The 13,389-nt window shown below is 36.8% G+C and overlaps 1 protein-coding gene across 2 annotated transcripts in view; it reads left to right on the top strand.

Annotated features, from left to right (window-relative positions):
* The window catches only part of LOC106793892 (hemicentin-1-like), a 193,356-nt gene that overhangs the window by 150,908 nt on the left and 29,059 nt on the right, over positions 1-13,389 (top strand). For both annotated transcript variants that reach the window (XM_014761169.1, XM_014761168.1), the window contains exon 3: positions 9,741-9,943. In XM_014761169.1, coding sequence (XP_014616655.1) covers positions 9,741-9,943 — 203 coding nt within the window. The remainder of the gene's footprint in view (positions 1-9,740; positions 9,944-13,389) is intronic.

The raw sequence follows: 13,389 nt of genomic DNA, 5'->3' as shown, positions 1-13,389 counted from the left end.
GGTAAGGAATACTACGAACAGGAGGTTTGCGGTGAACACGAGCCGCGGGCAAGGATGGCTTGACAGCGGTGCTGGTACTTGCCGTGCACTAGCTAGTTCATAATGAAAGCAATGTGTCTTCATTTAGTCGCTTGTTTCGCAGCAACGCTAGTCGGTATAGGGAACGGTATAATGGAAGGTAACGCGCTGGATCTGCAGTAGGTTGCAGCCCAAGGTGGTGAATACATCCACGTACGTCCTCGTAGAAGATATCAGGGACGAAAGAGAGGGTGTGAGTCAGGGAGAAAGGGAGATGTGGGAAGGGCTGAATGCGCGAGCAAGAGTAAGAGAGAGAGAGAGAGAGAGAGTGAGTACATTATACTACGGGCTAGTCGCATATAGCCAAGGGACAATGCTCTTGTCTCTACGGTACGCCTTGTTTGTTACAACTGGCTTCCTCCCCCTTCACAGGGACGCGACCCTTCGTCGTCCACTGGCGCCGCAGCCGCAGCTACCACCGACACCGCAACCGACATTATACGCGACGCTACCTCCTCTTTAACCTCCACGTTCTATCCACCGACGAAATCCATAAACCCCAAAGGAGTTACGAGTTAGGTTCGCGCCTCGCAAATCGACCGACATCGTGATCCCTATTTAATATTATATGTTTAACCGAACGTATTCGAAACTATCGATAGGTAATGGTTGGCCACTTTAAATCGTGCGAAACCGGAGGAAAAACTTAACACGTTGACCGTCGCGTCGACGGTCACCCATTATCACACCGGTATATTTGGTTTCTTCAACAAAATTTAATCTCTCCTACAAATTTATAATTTATATATATATACTTATAAAAATTATATTTAAAGGAAAATTTAACGAGAGAAGCTTCACGCTATAAGATCCTATCTTGATTTCTTGTCAATCAACGTCGTTAAAGCCTTATTCGTAATACATCGCTTGCTTAATTAAATAATATGCAAAATAATATAGCTAAAGCAGACAGGAATTTAATTAATATGCATAATACTTTCTTAATTAAAACTCGTTAAGAAAATACCTTCCTTTTTTTTTGAGAGAGATATTTACTTAGATATAAAAAATGCATAAATCTATCGCATCAATAATTAAAATCCTTTATCAATTTACTAATAATATTTATAAACGATTCAATTACAATGGATGAGTCTAATAAACGGATAATTACATTTCAAAGTACTAAACGATTTTAACGAATTAGCGTGTTATTTACATAGATCCATACATGCATACGTGTTTATATACACATACGCATATAGAACGAGTACGCTAAACACCGAATAATGAAGTAAATAATGTTGTTGAATGTGAACTCGTAGAGATATAATTATACATTTAAACGTTATTGCCTTTAAATGGTATTCCAGTCACATAATCTAGATCCCTTTCGTTTGGTAAAAAGAATTGGAAAAGTTGTGGTAAGATTACACAGTATGCTAGGTGCGGGTCGATGAGGGCGCCCGAGAAGAGTTAATCGCATTTTCGATTCTTCTTACGTTCGGATTACTTGCGTTCTTACGGATCTACGTGGATTCTAAAGGTAATACGATCAATGAAAAACTCTAAGAGGCCACGTGTCGCGTTTTGTATTCGCAGTAATTTCAAAGTTTTCACTCGTTTACGAGGTGAGAAGGCTAAAGTCCGCCCATGTGCTTTCCTTTTACTGTAAAAACGTCGCACTCCTCGCCCCCTCTCATCAACCAACTCGCCTACCACCCCGGAAACGTGACTGATGGACGAAACTACACCCCTTGAATTTCTTTTCTTCCAATTCTCTCTCTCCCTTTCTTTTTCTTCTTTTCTTTTGCACGAGCACGGAAACCTCGACGGCGAACTTTTCAAGTGCTTTTACAACGTCATAAGCGGCAAATCTTTCGAAAAACGAAAGAAAGAAAGAGAGAGATACGCGAGAAACCCGTTTCCTCTATCTTTCGAAACATCTTCTCTTTTTATTAATTCGACTCTTGACTCGAGGTATCTTAGATCTCGTTTGAAAGAGAAAGAAAATGTGAGAGAGAAAGAAAGATAAGAAATCGAAGAGAGAGAGAGAGAGAGAGAGAGAGAGAGAGAGAGAGGCGAGAGCACCATACTTCAGAAGCGTTATTTTCAAGATGGAAGGTAGCGATGCAAAAGTAGGTATGAATAATGGACGTGGTAGTTGCTACTTGGTCTATCGTCTCTCTGACGAAAAAAAAGAAAGAAAGAAAGAAAGAAAGAAAGCAAGAAAGAAAGCAAGAAAGAAACAGAGAAAGAGGGAGATATTGTGAGAAGGTGCGGAAGTGAGGATGAAGGGAGGAAAAGGGGTGGAAAGGGTAGGAGGGATAGGACGAGGGCGTGCCAACGTAGGCCGCGAGCTAGGACGCGAGTTTCAAGCGCGAAGTAACACAGGAGGGAATAGAGAATGAGTTTGCAAATGAGCGGCTATAGGTACTCGTGATCGAAAATACAAGCGTGTGCTAAGAACGGCCACTTACCGTTATACTACGTGCGCTACCCTCGTCAAGTAGATATTTTTATTACCTCACGGCCCTGGGATGTAAGAGAACGGACAGGTGCGCACTTCTCACAACGGAGGCTAAGTGCCGCAAGGGCCGCATCGCATCGCGACGCTTCACTTTACTTTACTTTACTTTACTTTACCTTACCTTACCCTTACCCTTACCGTTACCCTTTCCTTCCTACCCTTTCTTCCTCCTATTACTACTAGTACTACTTCGGCTCCCTTTGATTCTCCTAAGACAAACACCTGGATGATGGAAAAGTAACGAGTATATAATGATGGAGTATAATGATACTTGTTCTTTCTTTTTTCTTTTCTTTTTTGTTGATATATTATTAAATACATTGTTAAACAAAAATAAAATGTATCGGTTAGAAATTTTTTCAGTCTGAATTCTATAATATATATATATATATATTATATGACTTATTAAGAGAAATCTTATCAAATATTAATAGAGTTACATGCTCCAATTTCAAACGTACGCTTCTATCTCTATTTCCATTTATGTCAGCATTTCTTATATAATTAAATAATTATCCAAATTTTCTCTTATACCACGTCTCGTCGTTACTATTTTCATGGCGCGAGAATTCACGATAATTTTAGATTTTACCTTACATGTATATATATATATATATATAAACACCTCTATATACACCTATATATACATAGCAAGTACCGACGGTCTCGATCATCTCTCGTTGGTTAGGGAACGTCATGATCGTATCATTCGAGCCTTTCCACAGCCGGAACTTAAAGCACTAACGATTTTTGCAACTTCCGTTTTCTCCGACTCGGACAACGATCCAGTCGACGTTTCGAGACCTAGTTTACAAACTATTACACCAGCAGCATTAATATTCAGTTGGCTCTTATCCGCCGGTGCGACAAGAAAATGCATAATTCGTCCGGTACTCGTCGGCTGCTGCAGAAGTTTCGAGCCTCGAATGTCGTCTCTCTTTCTCACTCCTCTCTCTCTCTCTCTCTCTTTCTCTCTCTCATACTTTCTCTATCCCTGTCACTTTGTTTCTCTTCTTTAGACACGCACAACTACTACCACCTTTTCCTACTCATTTTCTCCTTCTCTCTCTCTCTCTCTCTTGCACTCGTTGACGGTGCTACGCGATACGTAAAACGAGCCTCGAATTAATTACTAGCAAGAAGAGAAGGCTTAGATCCCTAGTGAGGGAGAAAGTAAGAAGAAGAGAAACAAAGACAGAGCTTGGCTGGAATCGAGTCGTTATCAAGTTGCGGCAAGAGGCAACGGTCGAAATGCAAATCCTTCTTAAATTTCGGTCGTTAACGTCAGACTTTTGTGCTAAAGTTTCTTTTATTTTCTTCTTTTTTTCTTTTTTTTTTCTTTTTTTTTTTTTTTTGGTTTCTCATTCTTACAACCCTGTAGCAACACGCCACCCCAAACCCCTACGAAATTCGTAGCTCGTTTGCAAAAGTAGAATTAATGCGTCATTAAATTGAAATCGAGAATATATATCCTTTAACACATAATAACCATTCAATTTCGATAATAATCTATTTGCGTGTAGGTATCTATAGAGATCAATTGATGCATACATTAGTCGGGATCCTACTTATTAATATGTACATATATATATCATTAAATTTATTCTATTCATCGGAGAAATTGATAATAAGGGGTGGAATTCATCTTGATGTCACGTTTGCGGCTGACAAAGGGAATTGGAGCTTAATTGAAAATCCAGGATATAGTCGTGTGTGTCATTACGCATACGACCATCAATGTGGTCGAAGAGAGAACGCCAAAAAGCCTTTACCCTGCCGCGAATGTCTCACTCTCGAATTAATGAGACTTACGTTCTTCGATAGCGTTTCTCTCTGTGTGTGTGTTTCTCTTTCTCTATTTCACCACAACCTCGAAACTTCCTCATCTTCATGGTCTTATACCCTCCTTTTAAAGCATACTACCACTAACGATGAAAGACTTATTTTCTCACGATGAGAGAGAAAACATTTTATATATATATATGTATATCTATATACTTGTCAAAGAATAATTTACAACATCGACGATAATGCCAATATCTTTTAATTATATCACCTTTGAAAATAGTTTTAACTTCTATCGATTTCTGTTCTATCAGTTAAATTACTTGGGACATTTTTAATTGATACTTATTGAAACGATAAAAAAAGCTCTCTTTCTCTCCATTTAATCGACGTTATCTCGTTTTAAGCATGCTAATTAGTGTCCATAAATAGTTTGACATTTGTACAAAAAAAAAGTCTCGAAACACTTGATATGAAATGTAAGAAATATATTAACCAATTATTATCGTTTCTTTAAACCTTACGAGTAATATTAATATATATTACTGATAAATTATTCTTCAAGAGTCGCTTAAATACGATGAAATAAGACGATATGAAATAAAGCTATTATATGGGAAAGTATAAAATCAAAATTCAACTCCTATAATTACATACACGCAACGTACGATACACGTACGAACGCATACACACGTATCACCGTATATGCTCTCGAGTTTTCGTTATAACGCGAGATCAAGCAGCAGAGGGAGAGAAGGTTTAATTGAAAATCCGGGTAGTAATCGTGCACGAAATTGTCGCGCTCAAAATCACATTTTCACCTTGATCTGGAATACCAACGGTATATTCGCTCTTAATCGCGATTCTTATCTAGTTCGTCATCGATTCACTCAACGTCTCAACGAATAGAAAAATTATTTTTAAAAAAAGAGGAAAATAAACGAGAGACTTAGGAAAAAAGAAAATAAAGAAAAAGTAAAAGAAAAAGAAAAAGAAAAAAAAAGCGGAGGATAAAAAGAACTTTTTCGATATCATCATATTTCTTAAGGAAGCCCGACAGGATCGATGACATTTTCAGCAATTTCAGCGAAATTAGATTGCGCTTACTAGCTCACGGAAGAGAGAACCTAGCAAGATTTTCCTTCTATCTCGATCTCTTTTACCTTTTGCTATCGAACCATTCGTAGGAAATCATCTTTTAGTCTTTTAGATTCCATCTAAATTATCACCCTACTTGTCGTCGGATATAAAGCGAGTAATTGAAGGAGTACTCAATTTTTTTTTTAACCCCATTTTACCACACTACTATTTTCGTTTGTTTGTTATGATTAATTTTATATCCGTTGATTGTCGTATAAAAAAGAGAACAAAAAAAAATCTTTAGTGTAGGAAGAACGATCTTCTAGGATATGAAGTTACAACTGGTAAGGTTGGAAGGGTCTATCGTAGAATACTTGGAACGTAGGAGAACTTCATCGTCCGATTCGCGTAACAATGGACGTGAATGTTCTTCCCGTCTTTTCTCACGTACAACGATAGCACGTGACCGTGCTTGCGAAAAGCGGTTTCCACGTCGTTGGCCTTTTACTCTTTTATTTTTTTTTTTTTTTTTTTTCATTTTATATCTCACTCACTCACTCACTCATTCACTCACTCACTCACTCACTCACTCTTACAAGTAACATCGATAGCAGAGCAGCGGCTTCGAAGCAAGTGGAGTCACCGGTTGACACATTACCGCGGCACGTGCCCGTGGTATTTCGTATTACACCGGCAAGCTAATTAACTTGGGGGCCTTCGGTTATTAATCCGCAGGAAAACCGCTCCAATGCTGCAGACCATCGTCGTGGCAGAGAACCGAACCACATCGACGACGACGAAGGTCGCTGGACCAACCCACCATCGACCGGATGCGTCCCGTATATCCCATATGAAACCTGACTGACACGATCTGACGAGAATTTCCGTTTAATAGTACACCCTACCTACATTTTCCTTCTATAATTTATCCACTAAAGATTCGAACTTTTAACGATAATTAACAAACCATTTACGTTTGACTTTATATAATTCGTATTACAAATATAAAATTACTTTTTATTATCTAATTATTTCTACTTTATATTTTTATACGTTCGACGTTAATTTGATCATTGATTTCGTTCTATGAGATATAATACATGATAACGTAATTTACATTACTCGTTTATTTAATAGCGAAATATATAACGTAATATAACATTATATACACATTTTCATAATTTCCGCTACTTATGATAATCGTGTGATATATTCTAAATAAAATGTACCTTTTGCTTTCATTCAATTTATATACCGATCTGACGCTTATACCTTTCGTTAATTTTATGGTTTTTGATAGAAAATAAAAAGAATATATTTTTAAAGAAACAAAAATCATAATAATGATTATAGTAAAATAATGATTAATTATTGATTTATATCATGACTATGAGAATATCGTCAGAACTCGCATTAATACTTCGCTAGGTATTATAAATTTCGGCGTATTACTTATGGCGTAAAGTCATAAAATTCATAACGACGCGGAGCGGCATAATAACAATGAACGAGCAGAGAGTGTAGTGTGCAGACGTGTTACAGCATTCGTAGAAATTTACGACGGAACGTCGTACCCACTGCACCGTCCTACCAAACTGTTCCTACACATAAGCTTCAAACTTTCGACATAGTTGCCGAAATAACATGAAAACATAACCAAACTTTCTTCCTCTTCGGTAAACTTTCTCTTTTTTTTCTCTCTCTCTCTCTCTCTCTCTCTCTTTGTTTTTCTTTTTTTATGCTATAAATTTTGCGAGGTCGTTAGATTGAAGAGAGACAAATGGATATAAAAGTGTGAACAAAAATTTGAGAAAATCTATCTCGCGAACGAGTATAATCGAAAAATAACGTGTAATCTAACGTTAAAAAAACTCTACGATCGATTTTTCAACTCACAAATCTATTTGGTTTTTATTTACGATCTATCCTTTTAATATTTTCATCGATAATTATTTCTTCCGAAAATCAAAGATACGTCATCCTAGGGTTCGTCTAATTCACCTTTTTCATTGTTAAATCTCATCTATAATACTAGGAAGATTCGTAGGTATGCATTTGACATACGATTGTGAGTTGAATCGTTATATTCTAACAAATTCCATGTTTTGATTGACAACAATACGATGCAACGTGTCTAGAACCCTGTAAATAACAATCGAATAGTATGGGACATAGAGTTCTGCAGAAATAGAGAGATATACTTCGATTGTGTGCGGCCCTTCTTGCGAATCTATTTAGTCGAATTCGACTTGACAAACGAATTGAACTTGTTAGTATAATGAACATAAACAGAGATTCATCGAGCAGGCATCAGGCTTTCATCTTGGCGATTCGACATCAAACGCGATCTAATTTCAAATCAAGTTCTACATCAATCTCGCGGTGTTTTGAACCGAATATGATCGTATCGGATCACGTAATTATAGTTCGATCGTGTTTCCATTAATCCTCTTATGTTAGTTGACAAAAATTCATAGATGGTTTGTATGATGAGAGTCAGAGATAGAAACAGACAAACAGACAGTCGGGCAGACAGACGAACAGAGAGAAATACAATCGAGGACGATTCAGGTGAAACATTCCCTTTCGTATGAACTATACAATAGCATGAACTAAATTCTGATCGTGTGCGGAGATGTCGCACTGTAATTAACCGCAGCAGCATGTGACAGGCGTAACCACGTCTCGATGTGGACATCTAACCGCTAATCCGTTATACCTTGCTGTTTCGCATCGGAAGCCGTTAGCGCAACATCGAAATCCTTCCCCCAATATCGACGTTCAGATATCACCGCTATCGAGTCTACTATGCTCATTCCATAACCGGAAGTATTCTAATATCGTTCGCGTAATTGACTGCATTGATGCAAGACCATTTTGCAAGTAGTTCCCAAACGGTTTCTATTACGCTTTATCCTTGTTCACCTAAATACTGCCTACTGTACGTATTATATAAAATACACTAACTAACGAAAGATGATCGATCAATGATTTATCGATAGAACGATACGACGCTGATATTTTAAAAAAAATTATAGAAACGAGAAATAAGTATTAAGCGTGTATAACCAAAATTTTAAGTAAAAAGAATATTGAGTCTAACAACCTATCCTCGGTGTAAAAACAATAAAGCACTATCGGAAATAACAATAAAAAAGCTATTATAACAGAACTAAGTCCTAATAATAATAAGAAGAATGTTAAAAAACAAACATAATCATCGAAGATCGATGAACCATTAAGAACGAATTCATAATTCGTTGATTGGTATGTAGTCTACTAATCCACTACAACGTAAACTACAGCTAATTCGACGATAAGAAATCTTCGAACGAATGAACATTTCGGAGGATACGCGAATACGTACCTACCTACGCATATTACATACGGCGAGTACATATTATACAGCCTGAAGCAGACATTTACTAACAGGTACGAGAAACGTTTGACGTGTTTTTGGTCGCATATGGGAGAGCAAGCGATTCGATAGGCACATCCTCGCTTACATAGGAGCTTTGCCCTTTAGCCAGTGTAATGTTCGTAATAGAAGATGAATATATACCTGAACACAGACGCGTAGAATCGGTACGATCGGCATCCGACCGGATCGCATGGCTTTCCCGTTCGTTCGGCATCTCGCGGTATTTACGTGGACCGTGTACCGGAAGCGTACCGAGTAAGGGAGAGTATTGCGGTACTTCCGGCACGTTCCTATTTCCCATTCGTCTATAATATGAAACTTGTTTTCTCGTTAAAATAAACTTTCTCTCGAGTAAACGCAACCAAGAAACGTATAAATGAGGATGAATAAGAGAAGGTGAGGAAGTGGTGGTTGGGGAAGAGGAGGGGGTGGCTGCAATAGAACTTCAATGACAATGATAATGATAATTATAACGATAATTATGATAAGATCGAGGAGGCAAGACTCGAAGATACTTTATTAAATTATCAGATGAATTTCTTCCTTTATTATAATAACTCTTAAGGATTTTGTTGAGGAAACTTAAGTCCGCCGCGTCGGTTTAATCCTACTGTTAATGAAACTTTGCTAGAGAAAAGCGACAGCTTACTATTACTCCCTTCGATCGTCTTTTATTAAACGTCCTTCTCTTCCTCGTTATAAACGTTCAACGTGACGAAGATTTGTTTTATTAAGAAACAATTGCAACTTCTTTATTTTTATTTTTTCCAACACCTTTCCTTTTATTTTCCCTTCTTTCCCTCTACCCCCTCCCCCCAACCTTCATCCCCACCATGTCTTTATGGATAAGGTATTAGCATCAAAAGTAACTCTTTGTATTTTCCTTTTTTCATTTTCTCTTTTCAGTTTCGACATGAGGGGAAAACATCCAGAAAAACAGTGGAAAAACAAGGACCATTTGAACGAGTTTACGCATTTTCGAATGGACACCGATCCAGCTTTGTTAATCATCAATAACGTCGAGGAAAAGGACGGGGGAGATTACAGATGTCGGGTGGATTTCAGTAAGAGTCCTACGAGAAACTCGAGGATCTATCTGAACATCATTGGTAAGTAACATATTTCCATATTTAATTATTCGCGTGTATTTAAATTTCTATATATGATACATGGATTGCAATAAACTTGCAATAAACGTGCAATAAACCTTGCAAATAACGCGAACAAATATATATATATAAATATATATAAATATATATCTATGTATTCGTTCCCACGTTATTTGCAAAGATATATATCAGTTGAAGATAGAAAATAAATATAAAGAAAAGAAGAAAAGGAATATAAGAGAGAAAGCAAAATAAAAAATAAAAAAAAAAAAAACAGAGAAAAAAAGTAGTAACGTGCACGGTATCCTCTTTGAAATTCATAACGATCTCACGGAAGAGGGAGCTCGCGATAATAATCTCCTGCAACATGTTGGCTGCGTATTCGCACCCTTCTTACGACGTTTTATCAGGGTAGCCACGTGCCGGTGTTGTAAGTACGCGGAAGCCGCGCCATTTTTCCGGGACATTAAACCCATACCGACGCTCATACCTTCCCATCCTTGCTCGCACCAATATCATCTTCTCTTATCCGCATTCACTTCTTCTCTCTCTCTCTCTCTCTCAGTCTCTCAGTCTCTCTCTCTCTCTCTCAGTCTCTCAGTCTCTCTCTCTCTCTCTCAGTCTCTCAGTCTCTCTCTCTCTCGCGCGCGCGTGCACGAGCTCTTCTTTCTCCTTTAAGAAACTTGTGGAAATAAGCAGCTGTTTCGCCGTACACAATCCGCAACATCGTTCTCCGATCTCGATTTTTCCACGTTAGACGAGAAAGGAGAAGATCTAATATTTTTTTCTTCTTATTTTCTTTCCCCAAGCAGTATTACACCTTCAATGTAATACATGACGTATATACATGTTAATAAATATATTAAAATTGGACGTACATATATTTTCAAATTTGTAAAGACGACTCGTTAAAAAGATATTATTACGATAGATACATCGATTACAGGTTCATGAGGTGATAACGATTTGCATATCAAATTTATTTACATTTAACTACGTGTATAGATCAACGGAACATTTAATTGGTTACCCTATCAATGCAAGGACCGACAGTAATGCTTATTGTCATAATACATCTACGGCATGGGAATTCGCACGGGCAGCACAAACCACGATTTATGTGGAAATTCGGCCAATAGGAAGCCTCGCATAGTTCGCATAGTTTAATGTGTAATCCATGTATCTGAACCTCTGGTACGCGTGTGTTCTATTATACTCTGCATATTCTCTATATAAATATATATAGATATATGTATATATATATATACATATATATATATATATATTTACAATATATATATAAATTTAGAGATGGGTGTGTATGTGTGTGTGTGTATTTATTTATATATTTATACACATGCACATATGCGCTTTAGCGATAGCGAATTGTTTTCTATATATTCTATAGGATTTATACGCGAGAGCATACATGCGATACATTTTATAGTCGGCATTGTATTGAGTTAGGTCGTTCGTATTGTTCCCAATTCAAAAGTATAATCGTAATAGTTGCGGAAACATGGAAGGTAAAGGTGTACCGAGCAATTTCCGAAAGTGAAAAAGCGTAGTGCTGGTGGATCAAAGGAGAAAAGAAGAAAAATTGATGGCAAAGTAAACGATAACGCTTTCTTTCAGTTACCGTTCTCTCTCTCTCTCTCTCTCTCTCTCTCTCTCTCTCTCTCTCTCTCTCTCTCTTTCTCTCAATTTTGTTCTCGTATCGTTAGATCGGATATTACGGATAACGTGAATGTAATTTTTTGCCGGGCTAAATGGCGGCTCTTAGGATACCGACACGATCAACCTTAAAGTCTTTCAGAGAGTAAGGAAAAGAAAAAAAGTAATAGATAACTATTTATTATAGTCCTGTCTATATATCGCATAGGTCTCGTTTATTTATTGTAGAAAAATTCGTTGGAATTGACAGACATACGTTGAAAACGAAAATAAAGTATTTTTCTAAAATGTTTTATTAATTTCGCAATATTAAACCGGGAAATCGGGTTAAATTTTCATGATTTAACTATCGTAGTTTCTTATCTTTTATGAACTATTCGATATCACAGTTTCGATAAAACCGTTTGTATTGAAGCTTTCAAACGGCACAGATATGAAAAGTTTATCGATTGGATAATTAGCAACCTATTTCCAATATAACATTCTACTTGATCCTTCGAGAATCGTTAAATTTAATGCTTTATTCGATAACGATAAAACCATTTCAATTCTCTAAATGAAAGCATTGCAAGTTCATCGTTCGTATTCGCGCGTTTGTAATTTCTAAATTCAAAAACCCGTCTATTTCGATCCGAAAGAGATTTCAATCCGAACGATCATCCATCAAAGCTTACGTCAACTCTTTATTCTTCGTAACTTTGTTTTCCATGTTCGCGATAATTTTCAATTCAATTCAATGGTAAAACGGTCCCCAGCAATGGGCGAATTACTAAGCCGATTAAACGTAGTAGTTCTCGACTGAGCATAATTCTGCTACTCCCTAGATTTTTTTTGTTCTATTCTTTTTCGCCTCGCTTTTAAAAGAGAAACTCGGAGCGCGCTTTTCATTGTGTTTACGAACGGAATTTGTACTTACCTATTTCTTTACACAAGGTCGCACGTGTATGATCGCGTTTACAACGGTATTACGAATCTTTTTATCGTTTTCATCTAAAGCTTTTAACTTCGACGGAATAATTACTCTAGTATCATTATATTTTAGTTTACCCTGTATTCGAGTATCTTATTCCGACAATATTCGACTCGTACAATAGGGTATAAAGGGAGAAAAAAAGAAAAAAAAAAAAAAGAAATAAAACGACAAAATCCGAACAATATTTTACTTATAATGGGTAAATCTACGATGGGTAAAAATCACGGATGCGGAATGCAGAATGTAAAAAAGATTTAACGTTTCCCAACATGCTGGGACAAAATCGATGATTCCTCGTAGTTCTCGTTGTCACATTATACCGACAAATATCTCACTGCTCCTTCGTAATGTCGTATAATATTCGAACAAATCTACTGAGAGTCTTCCGGCGTCACAAAATACTACCATTTCCGTTCCCTGATCGGCAATATTTTCGCGTCGTAATGGCGTCGCTCTTTGGCTTCTTACTGGACGAATAAACGAAGAAACTAAATTACTTTCCTTAAGCCGTATCCGTCGTTCAATAAATATATAAAACAATGTAAATAAATCCCCGTTCGTAATTCATTCCTGATTATTTTTCTTTTTTGCTCGTGATATCATCTAACAGTTTAAGACAAAAAAAAATAGCTAATTAACATTTATGTTACATTTGAGTTATTGTGTCCTCTTCAAACATATTTTTAATAAAGAAAAAGGTCAAATTTTAATGTCAATGTTTTAGCATACATTATTATTAAAATTAATAGCTATATTAAGTAAATTGTACAAAATCATTTTGTGTATATATAGTTTGTTA

The sequence above is a fragment of the Polistes canadensis genome, unplaced genomic scaffold (genome assembly GCF_001313835.1).
Source record: "Polistes canadensis isolate GaletaPanama2010 unplaced genomic scaffold, ASM131383v1 scaffold_20, whole genome shotgun sequence".
NCBI classification, from domain to species: Eukaryota; Metazoa; Arthropoda; class Insecta; order Hymenoptera; family Vespidae; genus Polistes; species Polistes canadensis.
This window is presented reverse-complemented; position numbering and strand designations above follow the sequence as displayed.